The sequence below is a fragment of the Vigna unguiculata genome, chromosome 4 (genome assembly GCF_037176805.1).
Source record: "Vigna unguiculata cultivar grain cowpea cultivar isolate G323 ecotype 2 chromosome 4, ASM3717680v1, whole genome shotgun sequence".
Lineage (NCBI taxonomy): Eukaryota > Viridiplantae > Streptophyta > Magnoliopsida > Fabales > Fabaceae > Vigna > Vigna unguiculata.
In genome coordinates, this window is record NC_140795.1 from 7,761,926 (window position 1) to 7,776,212 (window position 14,287).

Here is a 14,287-nt window from a genome sequence, read left to right on the forward strand (position 1 = left end):
CGAAATATAAAGAATAAATGGCGAGAATATAAATGCATTATAACATGTAGAATACAATTGTAATAAAAGGGAATAGAAATGAAGTAGAAATGTTTTAATGTTTCATATTAATTCCAAATAAGTCATAAGAAAATTATCATTTAACTTTCAAACATTTTAAGATCAAATTTAAAAGAAAGATAGTTATTATTTGAAAGATAAATCTTCTAAATATATAATTGTGGAGTTCTAAAAAATATATATCAAATTAAGGACTGAAGTTTAAAATTTAAATTCTTGATGTAGAAGAGTTTGTGTGTGACCTTGAATTATGAGTTGGTTTCATGTTACCATGTTTTTCATACTCTTTTTTATATGCTTTCAATGTGGTGTAATTTTGACTTCAAAATTATCAAAATTGTGTAATTTTGAAGTCGTACATCATGGTATGACTTCCTTTTGTTGTAATTATTTTTTTAATTTTAATTAAAGTTGTGTCAATTTAGTATAATTTTAATGTATTCACTAACACAAAAAAGCTTTTTAACGTCCGACATTTTCGACCTTTGACGTCTGCCCAAACACCGACGTCGTATCGGGTGACGTCAAAATAACGTCAGAAAAATAGCAGACGTCACTTGACGTCGGTCTTTTAAGAGTCCGACGTTATCCAACGTCGGGACCAGTATCAGCAGACGTCAATTTTCGCGATGAAATAAGAGAAAAACCTGAGCAGTTTAACGTCTGTCAGAGCCCGTCAGACGTTAAATAACGTCGACCCTGGTACGGTCAGACGTTAAATAACGTCTGTCAGGGCACACCAGACGTCAAACTGCTCCATTTTTTAAAAAAAAATTTGACTATTTTTACAACATCCATACACCTGAAAAACAAAAAATTCCCAGAACAATTTCATAATACTTTCAGCACAATTCTGGAGTTACAATTATATATAATAGAACTTAAGTTTCAACATATATTCTAAACTAATATAAATAACAACAAACTAAAAATTTCAACATGAAATTCTTGTACAATAAAGTTTTTGAAAGGAGTTCTAATTCATGTGGTATCAACTCCATCTCTCCAATAGATATGCTGCCCATTCCTGTCTTAGTATGTGGATAATGTCATCTGGCAGAGGTGATGGATTATTGAATCGTTGAAAAAGTAATACAATTTCATTATGTATGAATATCATTCTTTAAAGTTTGATATGATTTATAATGTGTGAAAGATATATATAATTACCTCTATCCATTCATCTTTAACTGCAACTCAAATGATTGTTCTTATCCAAGACATGACATAATATCCACATTCCCATAAATCTTCTTGCTTGTTACACTGAACATTACAAATAAAATAAACACATTAAAGTCATAAGTTGACATACAAAAATTAATAACTTTAAAATGAATGAGTTCTAACCTTTGGATATATGACTTTAAGTTGTTGGCCTATAGGCTTACCCACAATTCTAATGAAATTTTGGAAACATAAAACATATGTAAGTTTTTATAACTAAGTAGATACATAAGTTAGGATTGAGAAAAAATAATACTTACTCTTGTAACATGTTTTTAAAAGCTGGTGGAATCTTCCTATGGCATGAACAAAACCATACAACTAGGCATTGTCTTGGAATGATGAGACAAAGTTGCCAATGATACCTACCATCAATCACAAGTACTTAGCCAAAATAATTAATAATACTTCACAAAATATTATTAGCAAAAACACTTACGAATCAATGTATGGTGCAAAGTAGATCTCTCTATTTGACTCAACCATCCATGTTTGCAAATGAAGTTTGATTTGGTCAGGTGAGTTTCCCGAAGGTTGAATTGTTTAAGGTTCAATGAATCCATAGACGGAAGATCGACCTTGGTCCACAATGACTTTGTCCATGTACCTACAAGAAGACAGTTAGGTATAATATTAAAATGTACCAATTCCTTACTTTAAATATGAAATATAATAATAAAAATCTTACATGCACCATAGTTGTATGACTGAAATATTTAACATCTTGTCTCCTGTAATGATCTCTAGTGCATCATTCAGGTTTATGTACAATGGGACATGACAATGGAGGCCAAATACTCTTAACTCCCACTCTAGCTCTATTGGTCCTCTTTTCAACTTGTGTAATTTCAGAAGCAGCTTTCCTAGAGGATCATCTTCTGCTTCTGCCATTTCATCATCTTCACGTATAACACGTGGACGTCAGACCGACTGTTTTTCAGGATGAGTGGACTGAAATAAAGATTTAGAAAGGTTTGACGTTAAAAGTTTTATAAATTGTAAGATTGAACTACTAAAAACATGATGTCATAATACCTTTGGTGGGCTAAAGTATGGCATGATCAATGCTTTAGGCCAAGCAATAAATGTGCCTAAAGCTTCCCCAACAAATTGGATTTCTGAAGTTGGCACAGGCACTTGAGCATGGGAATCTCGAACTTCATCAATCATCACACGCGCATGATGGGATAATAGAGGAACACCATGGATAGTCTCCCCACCCTGAAGTTGTCGTCCTATGGCCACAACGCGCGGGGGTCTTCATCAACCAATAGCTCATACTGACTTCTGTAGTCAGTATGATCTACACCAGAGCATGAGCCTTTTGTACTCACACGTTGTCCTGTTGGAGCTTGAGTGGGTAACTCCATGTTCTGTTGCTGCATGGACTGAAGCTTTTCTTCAAGTGTTCTTTGTATTTGTTGTTGCTGTTGAAGTTGTTCCATAAAACGTTGCTCCATAATTCCCATGTGTTGGTTGAATCTTTCCTCCATTTGTTGCTCCATCTTCCTCAAGGCCTCTTGACTCAACGATTCATTACTTCTTTGTGGAGGACCAAAGTAATCTCGAAGACCAATGGCACCTCCAACACCACGCACACGTCCTGGGTGCTCTGGCCTTCCAATTGTCGTTGTGAGTATATCGTCCCGACCATGGCCAACAAACGAACCCTGAGTCTCTTGCTCAATTAATTCATCCTACACCACAAAAGAAAGTTTAATCAAAAGGAGAAACATATGAACTATGATAGTCAAATAAGGTTTGTACTTACTATTTTTTGAGATATGATTTGAGCTGATTGTGATGTCATTTGCCCATCGGACTTAGTCCGAGCAGCCTTCCACATCTTGTACCTAGGAATTGCATCCACTAGGTAAGGGGACTCAAGTCCTAGAGACTGTGCACGAGACTTTTTCAATTTTTTCTCTAATAATGCATAACCACCTCGAGAGAGTACATGAGGTGTATCATTAAGCCTTTGTCTTTGTTGGGCTGCTGTCCTTTTTTCCTGTCACACATAACATTATTTAATAGTTTGAATACACAAATGTATGACTAGTGTCACTGTAAACAAATTTAACAAACAAACCTGCCAGTCTCCAGACTCTCTACATGCACGAAATTGCATCCACTCCTCCTTAGAGATTTTGTACTTCTCACAAGGAGTTTCATGTTGTCTATCTCCAAACACATATAAACGTGTGAGCCTTGCCTTGAAGTCCCTCCATCTGGTGGCTATGTGAGATAAGACTTTCTTTCTAATTCGCTCAGTGTTCGGAGTAATCTCAAATTTATGCTGTTTAAAACATAAAATATGTTATGTTAACAATAACATAAAAAAATACTATAGTTGGTTTAAGTAAACATACCACAAGATCCTGTCATAGGAGGTTCTTATCGACCTCCACGACGTCATCCCAACATGCAATTGCAATAGAAACTTTCGTTTTGGCCAACATTCCTATGTAGCTACGGTACTTTTTTTCCAAAGGGCCACTAGGTTCACCCGATCGAGGATCAATGTGGATCGGCATCCTCTCTCGTCGGTTGGTGACATCTGGCAACTGAGTCACAGATCTACCAGGTCCCTCCTGGTCTGATTCGGAGCTTGTCATACCTGAAACATATCATTAGGAAATGTTAACAATGAAAATATACTCAATTAACTTCTATTATATTAAAACAGCAAGAAAAATAAAAAATTGTAATGTGACAATATTATTAAATAAACACCTATCAAGAAATTGTGTTCTCCCATATGCCTTCATTGTGATCACTTCGAATAGCATGGATGTCATCAGTTACATCATCAACTTTGTCTTGAATGGTTCTTGATGAGAAAGACGTTGTCTCAAGTATGTCTAGACAATCTTCGTCATCATTTACGTGCATGTTTCTTCCTTCTAATACAACTGACAATTTCTGATTGGCTGGATCAATGACATAAAAAATTTGTCTTGCTTGACTAGCCATAATAAATGGTTCATTTGTATCACTCATCTTGTTAAGATCCACCAAAGTAAAGCCAAAGTCATCTGTGCTAACACCCGAATTACTATCAACCCATTTACACTTGAAAACTAGCACTCTAAAAGTCACATAATCAACTTCCCATATTTCTTGTATTATTCCAAAGTAACTCATGGATGCTGTAATTGGATTCTTGTCCTTAGAACTGACAAAATGTACAAATTCAGCTTGAAGTGTAACCCCACTATTTTGGACTCTACTTTTGTCATCTTCCATCTTTGAATAGAAACAATGATTGTTTATGTAGTACCCGCCATATGTAATGACATCATTGTTCGATCCACGAGCTAGACTCAATAGAGTTTCAGAAACATTTGGAGTCGCGTAAACCTTTTTCTTAAACCATGATAAGAATGTTTTGTTATGTTCATTAAGTGCCAATTTTTCACTCATTCGTGGATGTGCTGATTTCGTTTCATCAATGTGTTGCGTTATGTAAGGAATGACCTCTACAGTGTTGTTTAAGATGTACAAATGGGCATGATCAACTAATTTTCTACTAACACTTTGAATCTCCACTCCATGCACACCCTTACCTTCACATTTACCTTCATGTCTAGTCTTAGGAACTCCAATTGGTTCACAACTTGGCATATAACTTGAGCAGAATTCAATGGCTTCTTCTGCAATGTACCGCTCTATAATTGAAGCTTCTGATCGATACTGATTCTTGACATATCCCTTTAAGATCTTCATGTATCTTTCCACTGGGTACATCCATCTCAAGAAAACTGGCCCACATAATCGAATTTCTCTCACAAGATGAACTATCAAATGAACCATGATATTGAAAAATGAAGGTGGAAAATACATTTCCAATTGACACAATAGTCTAATGGCCTCATTTTCTAAATCGTCTAACACTCGAGGGTCAATAACTTTCTTGCATATGGCATTGAAGAACATACACAAACATGTTAGAATACCTCTGACAGAAGTAGGTAAGATGGCTCGAAAAGCTATTGGTAAAAGTTGTTGCATCAACACATGACAATCGTGAGACTTTAAATCGACTAACTTTAAATCTTGCATAGAAACAAGGCTACTAATATTTGAAGAGTAACCTTGGGGAACCTTCACACTTCTTAAACACTCACAAAAAATTTGCTTCTCTTTTCTAGAAAGAGTGTGACAAGCTGGAGGCAGGTAGGTTCGTCTTCCAATTGATTGTGCATGTAACTCAGAACGGATGCCCATTTCAGCCAAATCTTATCGTGCTTTAACTTCATCTTTAGTCTTTCCTTTTACATTTAGTAAAGTCCCAATGACGCTATCACATACATTTTTTTCAACGTGCATCACGTCTATACAATGTCGTACATCAAGTTTACACCAATATGGAAGATTAAAGAAGATTGATCGTTTCTTCCAAATGCTTTTCTCCATGGTCTTTTTCTTTGGATGTTTCCCAAACACAATGTCAATGTTTTCCACTTGGTTGTATATTTCTTCACCATTGTGGGGTCTCGCTACAACTTCATCATCGGGACTTCCATTAAATGCTTTTTTCATTCTACGATAAGGATGATTTCGAGGAAGGAACTTTCGATGTCTTGTATACACAGTTTTCTGACCATGCTTCAATTGAATATAACTCGTGCTTTTTTCACAAATGGGACATGCAAAATGACCTTTAGCACTATAACCGCTCAAGTTTCCATATGCTGGAAAATCATTTATGGTGCAAAACAACATTGCACGCAAACAAAACAATTCTTGAGAATATGAATCATACACATCGACACCTTCTTCCCATAATAGTTTCAAATCATCGATCAACGACTTTAGGTACACATCAATGTCATTTCCAGGTTGTCTAGGACCCGATATCATCATAGACAACATCATATATTTCCTCTTCATGCACAACAAAGGAGATAAATTGTAAATCATCAGCAAAACTGGCCATGAACTATGTTTGCTACTTAAGTTCCCATAAGGATTCATACCATCTGTAGCAAGTCCAAGTCTTAAGTTTCTTGGCTCAACACCAAATTCTGGAAATGTTTCATCAATCTTCTTCCATTGTGGAGAATCAGCTGGGTGTCGAAGAAGATTATCACACTTTCTTCCATCAACGTGCCATTTTAGGTTTTTTGCATCTTCTTTAATGGAAAATAGTTGTTTGAATCTAGTATTATAGGAAGGTACCACATCACCTTAGCAGGTGGACCATCTTTGTCTTCATCGCCACTATTTCCATCAATTTTCTTTTTAAACCGCGATAAACCACATGTTGGACACGCCTTCAGTGAAGCAAACTCGTCTCTGTATAAAACACAATCATTTAGGCATGCATGTATCTTTTGATATTCCAAACCCATTGGACATAAAAATTTCTTCGCTTCGTAATTACGGATAGGTAACGTGTTATTTTCTGGAAGCATCTCCTTTAACAACTCCAACAATTCTGTGAAACTTGTATCCGTCCATCCATGCCTTGCTTTTAAACTGAATAATTTCAAAGTTGCTGACAGTCGCGTAAAGTTAGTGCATCCTGGGTACAATTCTTCCTCTGAATCGGACTTAAGAGAATCTTATAAATGAACTTTTCCAAAATTCTCCTCCCCAACATCATGTACCATATCTTCTAAATGATCATTCATCCAGTCGTCAACATAATATGTTCCTCGTGACGTTGTAGGCTTGTCTAATACTTCTCCATGCCAAGTCCAAAGTGTATAACTTCTCATTATACCAAAGATGAATAGATGATCACGCATTGTTCCTAAGTCATGACGTATTTGATTAAGACAATGAACACAAGGACAAAAATATGTCCCGTTACTTGAGATTGTGTGTTCTTGAACATATTGCAAAAACTCAGAAACCCCTTTTTCATACTCTTCACTTATGCGACGCTCATTCATCCAGCTTCGATCCATACTATGTTCGTAAAAAACTCAATCAATCTCAAACTTTTAACTCTCACAAGGTGAGGCCCTACCCATTCGAAAAAATTATTTTTCATAATTTGCTAACACATGTACAAATAAGTCAAACGTCATAAATTTCACAAAATTTCGACAGCATTTCGCATTGGTCTCTAAAGTACACGAAATGAAAGTGATTAATCATGATCACAATCAAGTATGTATCCAGAGAACAACACAAATTAGCCTCAATCGAAATTTTATGAAATTTATAAGTAAACCTCAATGTACACATTGTAGCAAATTATGAAAAATAATTTTTTCAAACTGTCCAATCGGACAATTCAAGATTTAATACAAACGATTAAAAATTTAATCATTTGTACTAAATCTCAAACGGGAACTAAGTTTCGTTCACTGTATACTATAAGTATAATAAATCTACATATATAAAATAACACTGCAACAATAATATTCAAAAATAAAATGCAATGAGAATTATTTAAACATGCATATATCTAATAATAAATATAATTTTATTTCCTAATCTTACAAATATTATTATAAAATTTTAAATAAATAAAAAGTAGGCCAAAAAAATTAACAAAAAAAATAGTCTAAGACTAAAACTATAATGACATTTATAAACTAATACAAGTAATTCTATACATACAATGAACAAATATATACATACAATGAAAAACTAACCTCTTCTAATTGAAAGACGAACTTTGAGAGGAAGTCTAGGGTCTCCGCACACTGCTGGCCAAATGGGAACGAAGAGCAAGTGGAACGAATCTCAAAACGCTGCAAATGAGGATGAAAACGGAAAATAATCGGTTCAAAACGCGTAAAATCAACCCATAATCAAACCCTAACAAGTTTGATGGCGAAAACCTTTCGAAACTCACCTGGAGGGGGTCGGAAATGGCGTCGCCGGCGGGAACTCTTGCGGAAACGATGAACAGCGCGAGGGTTTCTGCGTTTCGCACAGAGATAAAGTAAAACTTAACGTCGGGGGTGTTGTACCCGACGTTAAGTGACGTCGGGGGTGGGAGGGGCCGACGTAAAGGGACGTCTGGCGCGCGCTGGTCCGACGTCAAGGGACGTCTGTCGGGCTGGGGGCCGACGTCCTTTTTTGAGTGACGTCGGGGTATCTTTTAACAGACGTTAAGTAACGTCTGACGTGGAGCGGGCAGACGTTAAAAAGGTCCCGTTATTTACAAAAATTCCACCGATCATTTTTAACGTTGGGCTTTTTTTAGGCAGACGTTATTGGGGTGACGTTAAAGGACTTTTTTGTGTTAGTGATTGTGATATAAATTAAAGTAGTATTAATTTATTATGACTTTAGTTCATTGTAATATTTTTTTTAATTTTAATTGAAGTGATATCAAAGTGGCACAATTTCAAAATTACACCATTTTAGTAATCTTGAAGTCAAAATTACACCATTTTAATGTTTTTTATGCTTTCAACGGCTTAAGGTATCATGTTTCCTCTCTTTATAATTAAGATTTTGAAAATACAATTGAACTTAATTAAGTAATTTTTTTATGCACTTATTTTGAATTAATATAAAGTAATGTGTGAACCTTTGACATTTTTAAAATTAATATTTTTTTTGCACTTGGACAGTTTTATATATTTTTCTGCTTCTAGATCCATGCACGCATCACGCTCTTACATAATTTATTTTGCCTCCAAAAGTTATAGGTTAAAATTTTAATGAATTTAATCATAAAAAAATTTAAAAATTTAAAAGCTTTATAAACGTATAAAATTTAAAATCGATTCATAAAATTATAAGATGTCGAAAATCTTTATGAATTTTTAGAAAACATTTAATTTACATGACTTAATACAAAATTTAAAAAATGAAAAGTAAAATCAATATAACAATACTGAAATAATTTTTTTTTTATAATATGTGCAAGCATGTGAATAAATAAAATAAAAGATGAGAAAAAAAAATTACTTAAGAGAGGATGAAATCAAAGGTCGCAAGAAAAGGTTACCAAAAAAAATGAAATCAAAGAAAGAAAGTGTTTTATGAGATCAAGAATTACCAATGCAATATTTAAGGTCTTAAATCAAATAAAGAAAACTTTATCTAAAATCTCATTAACCCACTTACACAATAATTGTCTTTTATAGAGAATTTTTATATAGAGAGAGACGTGAGTAACTTAAAAATTCATGTTAGCACACAGAAATTGTTATCCAAAAATGGGAGTAACTTGAAAATTCATGCTATTGCTCAAAGATTCATGTTTTATATATATATATATATATATATATATATATATATATATATTTATATATATATACATATATATATATATATATGTATATATATATATATATATACATATATATGTATATATGTATATGTATACATATATATATATATATATGTATACATATACATATATATACATATATGTATATATATATATGTATATATATATATATATATATATTTATTTATTGTGTGTGTGTGTTTTTTTTTTGTGTATTTGAGAAGTGCTTTTTTGTCTTCAAATTTTTGTCATATATACAAATTAATATAAAAGCAAAAATAATTAATTTAAATTTTAGTATATTTTATAAATTTAGTATCTGTAATATTTTTCTTTTCTTTTTCTTCGTAAATGGAACATAACAAGTAAAAAATGAGTAGAAACAATGATCATGTGTGTTTACTTTTTTTTCTCTTTAGAAATGAAACAAAACAGGTAAAGAAAAAAAAAACAGAAATATTGAATTTATCTTCTTCTATTGAAAAAAGAATTATGTGATTTGAGTTTTTAACATGTAACTTTGTGTTTTATGGCAATAACGTTGTAGTACGACAGATGCAGATATTTTAGTTTAATTAAACACATATAGCAGTAGTAATAATTGATGTCAATGTGTAATTAATGGATCGATAAAGTAGTAGAATAAAAATTCTTGTTAAAAATATAAAAATATTCTTAATTAATATGTTTTTTTTAAATGAAAATCTACATGATATAATATAAGTGAGTATAAGTTTCACTTTTTATAAAATTGAGGTTAACTTAAGTTTACTTCTTAAAATTTTTATAACATTTTTAAACTTTGAGATAGACATTCAAAGTTGGTTCCAAACACAATGGCCCATATGAGAGTGCACAGCCAAAGTGCAACCTTTATACCAAAGGTTGTTCAAAATAGACCAACAAGGACAACTCATACTTTTCATTCCTTAACTTTCTCTTATGGTAGTATTTATTTATCTAACTCTATATATATTTATATACTTTTATTATATAAATTATATAATTAATAACTTTATAATTTTTTAAATTTTATTATAGAAATTATATAGTACTGTTTTATGAAAACCTGTTGTCAATTAAAAGAAATATGGCTGCATGAACTTTATTTTAACTTTAAAAGATAATAGTATTTGTTGCTTAAATAGGTAACACAATCCAATTTATTGATAGCATAAAACTTATGACTTGAACTAGCATATTTTATATTTGTATAATTTTATTTAGTTATATAATTTTATACAATCTTTTATAATTTTGTAATATACATAACATATAAAATATACCTCCAGCTCTGATAGACTTAATATTATACTAGCGTGTACCCATTTTCAATATATAAATGATAATGTGTTAGTAAGTGATAATAATGTAATATTATTAAGTTAATATATAAAAAAAATTTATATTTATTAAGAATAAAGTGAAATGAATAGAGAAATTAATTGTTGATGAATAAAAAAAAAGAAACAAAAAGAAAAACAATTTTATAGAAAATAGATAAAAATAACTGTTAATTTTAATAAATTTAATAAATAATTATATTATAAAGGGTATAATTGTTATTATGAAATGTGTACATAAAAAATGAATCTCTTATATATTATTATAGATGAATTATATTGAATTTGACACAAGCAGTAAATTCTTGAAAAATTTATTACACGGAATAAAGATAAGTATTAATATTATATAAAGATAAATATTTATAAATTTATTTTTAAGATTTTTGGTTATAAATAGTATTAATTTTTTATATACATGAGTTAAATTTATTTTTTTATTTGCATTTATTTTTACATAAACTTTTTATATGTGACTTGAATCCATATCTTATTTGTATGTCTGTTACAAATAATTATTCTTATTTATTGAAAATGATAAAATTTTCATTTGTTTGTAAAAATTAATTTAGTACAAAAAATTGTATCCACATACAATTTACCAGATTCATTTCCCTAACATTCCTTTATGTTTGATGCATAGACAATTTGAGAAACACAAAGGGATATAGAGAGGTTTTGAGTAATATAATAAAACTAATCAAGATTTCAATGATAACTAGATTTTTTCTTATAAATTTCATGTTAGAATATTCACGATATTATGGAGTCATTATTCAATTTATACACCTTTCCTTATTAAATTACTAGAACCACTTTTATGAACTAATCTGGATATTGTTACCAGTTAAGGTTATGGGTAAACCAAAGTGTGGAGATAAAGATAACAACTTGTTTTATTCAACCTAAGTATTGTGATGATCATAGAGTTAGGTTTGCAAAATATGGTATTACATGTAATTCATTTTCATACAATTAATAAATGTAAATTTTTGGAGTAAAAAACATTCAAAACATAAGAAAAAGACATGGACGGGACAATAATAACATGCCAACGTTTATGACACAAAACGTCAAAAGGTAATTAAAGGACACACAAAGAGAAAAAAATGAAAAAAAAAAAAAAAACTAACTTAAAAGGTGCAAGAAATATCAACACAAAATTCTATTACGTGCATCACATATATACTTGATTTTTTTCATTCATATTTATTTTTCAATTTTATCATTTTATTAAATATGATTTTTTTAAATTAAAATAATTATTTTGCCAATTCTATCTCTTAATAATTTTTTTAATTTTAACTGTTTTTTTTATTTAATAATTTTTTAAATTTAATAATTTTTTTAATTATAAAAATGCTGACAAAATAAATAAAAACTATATACAATAAAAATACAAAAAATATTTTAATTTATAATTATAATTATAATAATAATAATAATAATTGTATTATTTTCTATAATTATACAAAATATGAACATACATGTTTTCACTCAGATTAATTGACATAAACAATTGAGAAAAAAATATTACTACATATATTTTTTTGTTAATATTTTTATTAAAGGACTTAAATAATAATATAAATATGAAACTAAATCTCATATTAGATAAAATAACAAAATTAAACATTATATACAAAAATCATAAATTTATATATATATATATATATATATATATATATATATATATATATATATATATATATATATATATATATTCCAAAGGTGGGTTTCATCTTTACTCACGTGAGAGGTTCTGAGATCTGAGTTGGTAGCAACTGTTCATAACGGACCACAAAAGATACACATGTATATGATTTTTGTTTCATCAGTCGTCGTACCACGTACGTAGTTGCTTTACCAAGCACATGTCCAATGGAAACCTTAGTAGAAAATTCAAATTTATGTAAATGAAACTTAACTGTTATTTTTTACTAGGTCTGAAATTTTAATTTTGTAAATAAAAAATATATAATTAAAAAAAACACCGATCAAACTTTTTAACAAACAAATGATCAACTCTTAATATTTGCGTGAATATTGAGATTTGGAAAAGAGAGGTTTCTTCGTTACCTTAAAACAAACTCTGGATAATTGTTCTACTAAATTACATAGGGTTAAATTATGTAAACACAGAATAATAAGATACAAGATTTATAGTTAATAGAAAATTACCTCTTTAAAATTTAAATTATTTTTCCTTGATCCTTTATTTATTTTTTCTTTTTCTAAAACTACATATTAGGAGACATAGAGAAGAGAGCATATATATATATATATATATATATATATATATATATATATATAAAAGAACATTCTTAAATCATGATAAATTTTAACCATAAAAAATATGTTTAGAAATCAATTTTTTAGTTAGAGACCAATTTTATGTAACCAGAATCTTGATAGCTAATGTTAGCGACCAATTTAAAAATTAATTTATGATATAAATTACTTTAATTATTAATTTAGTGACCGATTATAATTTTTAAAATTATTTTAGTCACTAATAATTTTCATTTATAAATTGGTATATAAATTAGTTATGTGACTAATTATTTTTTGTCCCTAAAGTTAATTATTATTCAAATTTTTTGTTGTTGTGATAATTATAGTAATCAAATAAAATTTTGATCACGTTCTTTTTTTCAACTTTAGATTTCAAAATCTATTTTCTTTGCTTGTTTGTATGTGATATGAAAATTTGTCACAAGTATGCAAATATTATAAAACATAAATTTGTGTTGGTTTAATTAAGTTTACACTGATGTGTTTGTTTGTTATAAGTATGGCTTTTAAAAAGAAACCTATAAAATCTTTAAGAATTTTCAAGTCAATCTCTTCTACAAAGGTAAATCTTTCAAAGAAAAACTTGTTGTTAAGTGAGACAAGCTAACCTCATTTATTTAACTTAAGTTGATTAGAATTTTGAAAAAATTACTTGATTTGGAGAATATAAACTTCGTCGGATCAAAACACAGGTTAACTATCCAGTAATGAAAAATTATTTTATTAATGCTATTGAGTTGGTACGGGTGGAAGAATGTTGATGGATAGATAGGGTTTATATAAATCCCTAGATTTTTGTAATTGGATTGATTTGTGGCTATTTTATTCTTTTTTGTGAAAGTAAGTTTAGTTATTGAATAACTTTAGTATTATAAAAACACGAGTATTGGAATCCTTTTGAATAAAAATGGGTTTTTATGAGCTATACTATTGATAAATATTTTAAATTGAAAGAAATTAAATTTTGCTTCAAAAATTTTATATATATATATATATATATATATATATATATATATATATATATATATATATATATATATATATAATATGCTGAGTTTTACTTTTTTATTCTTTTCTATAATTAAAAATATAATGAAATGTAACAATTTTTATTTTAGTATAATCACTACGGTAAGAAAATGTTTTGATTAATATC

At 29.7% G+C, this 14,287-nt stretch overlaps 1 protein-coding gene and 2 pseudogenes across 1 annotated transcript; all 3 read right to left on the reverse strand.

Annotated features, from left to right (window-relative positions):
* Positions 1–1,971: 1,971 nt before the first annotated feature.
* On the reverse strand, positions 1,972–7,202 carry LOC146886718 (uncharacterized; annotated as a pseudogene).
* Positions 3,038–3,902, reverse strand: LOC146886719 (uncharacterized; annotated as a pseudogene).
* Positions 4,024–5,529, reverse strand: LOC146886720 (uncharacterized). The gene has a single exon (XM_085672789.1). The coding sequence runs from the start codon at positions 5,512–5,514 to the stop codon at positions 4,024–4,026; it is 1,491 nt and encodes a 496-aa protein (XP_085528915.1). The 5' UTR covers positions 5,515–5,529.
* Positions 7,203–14,287: the final 7,085 nt, after the last annotated feature.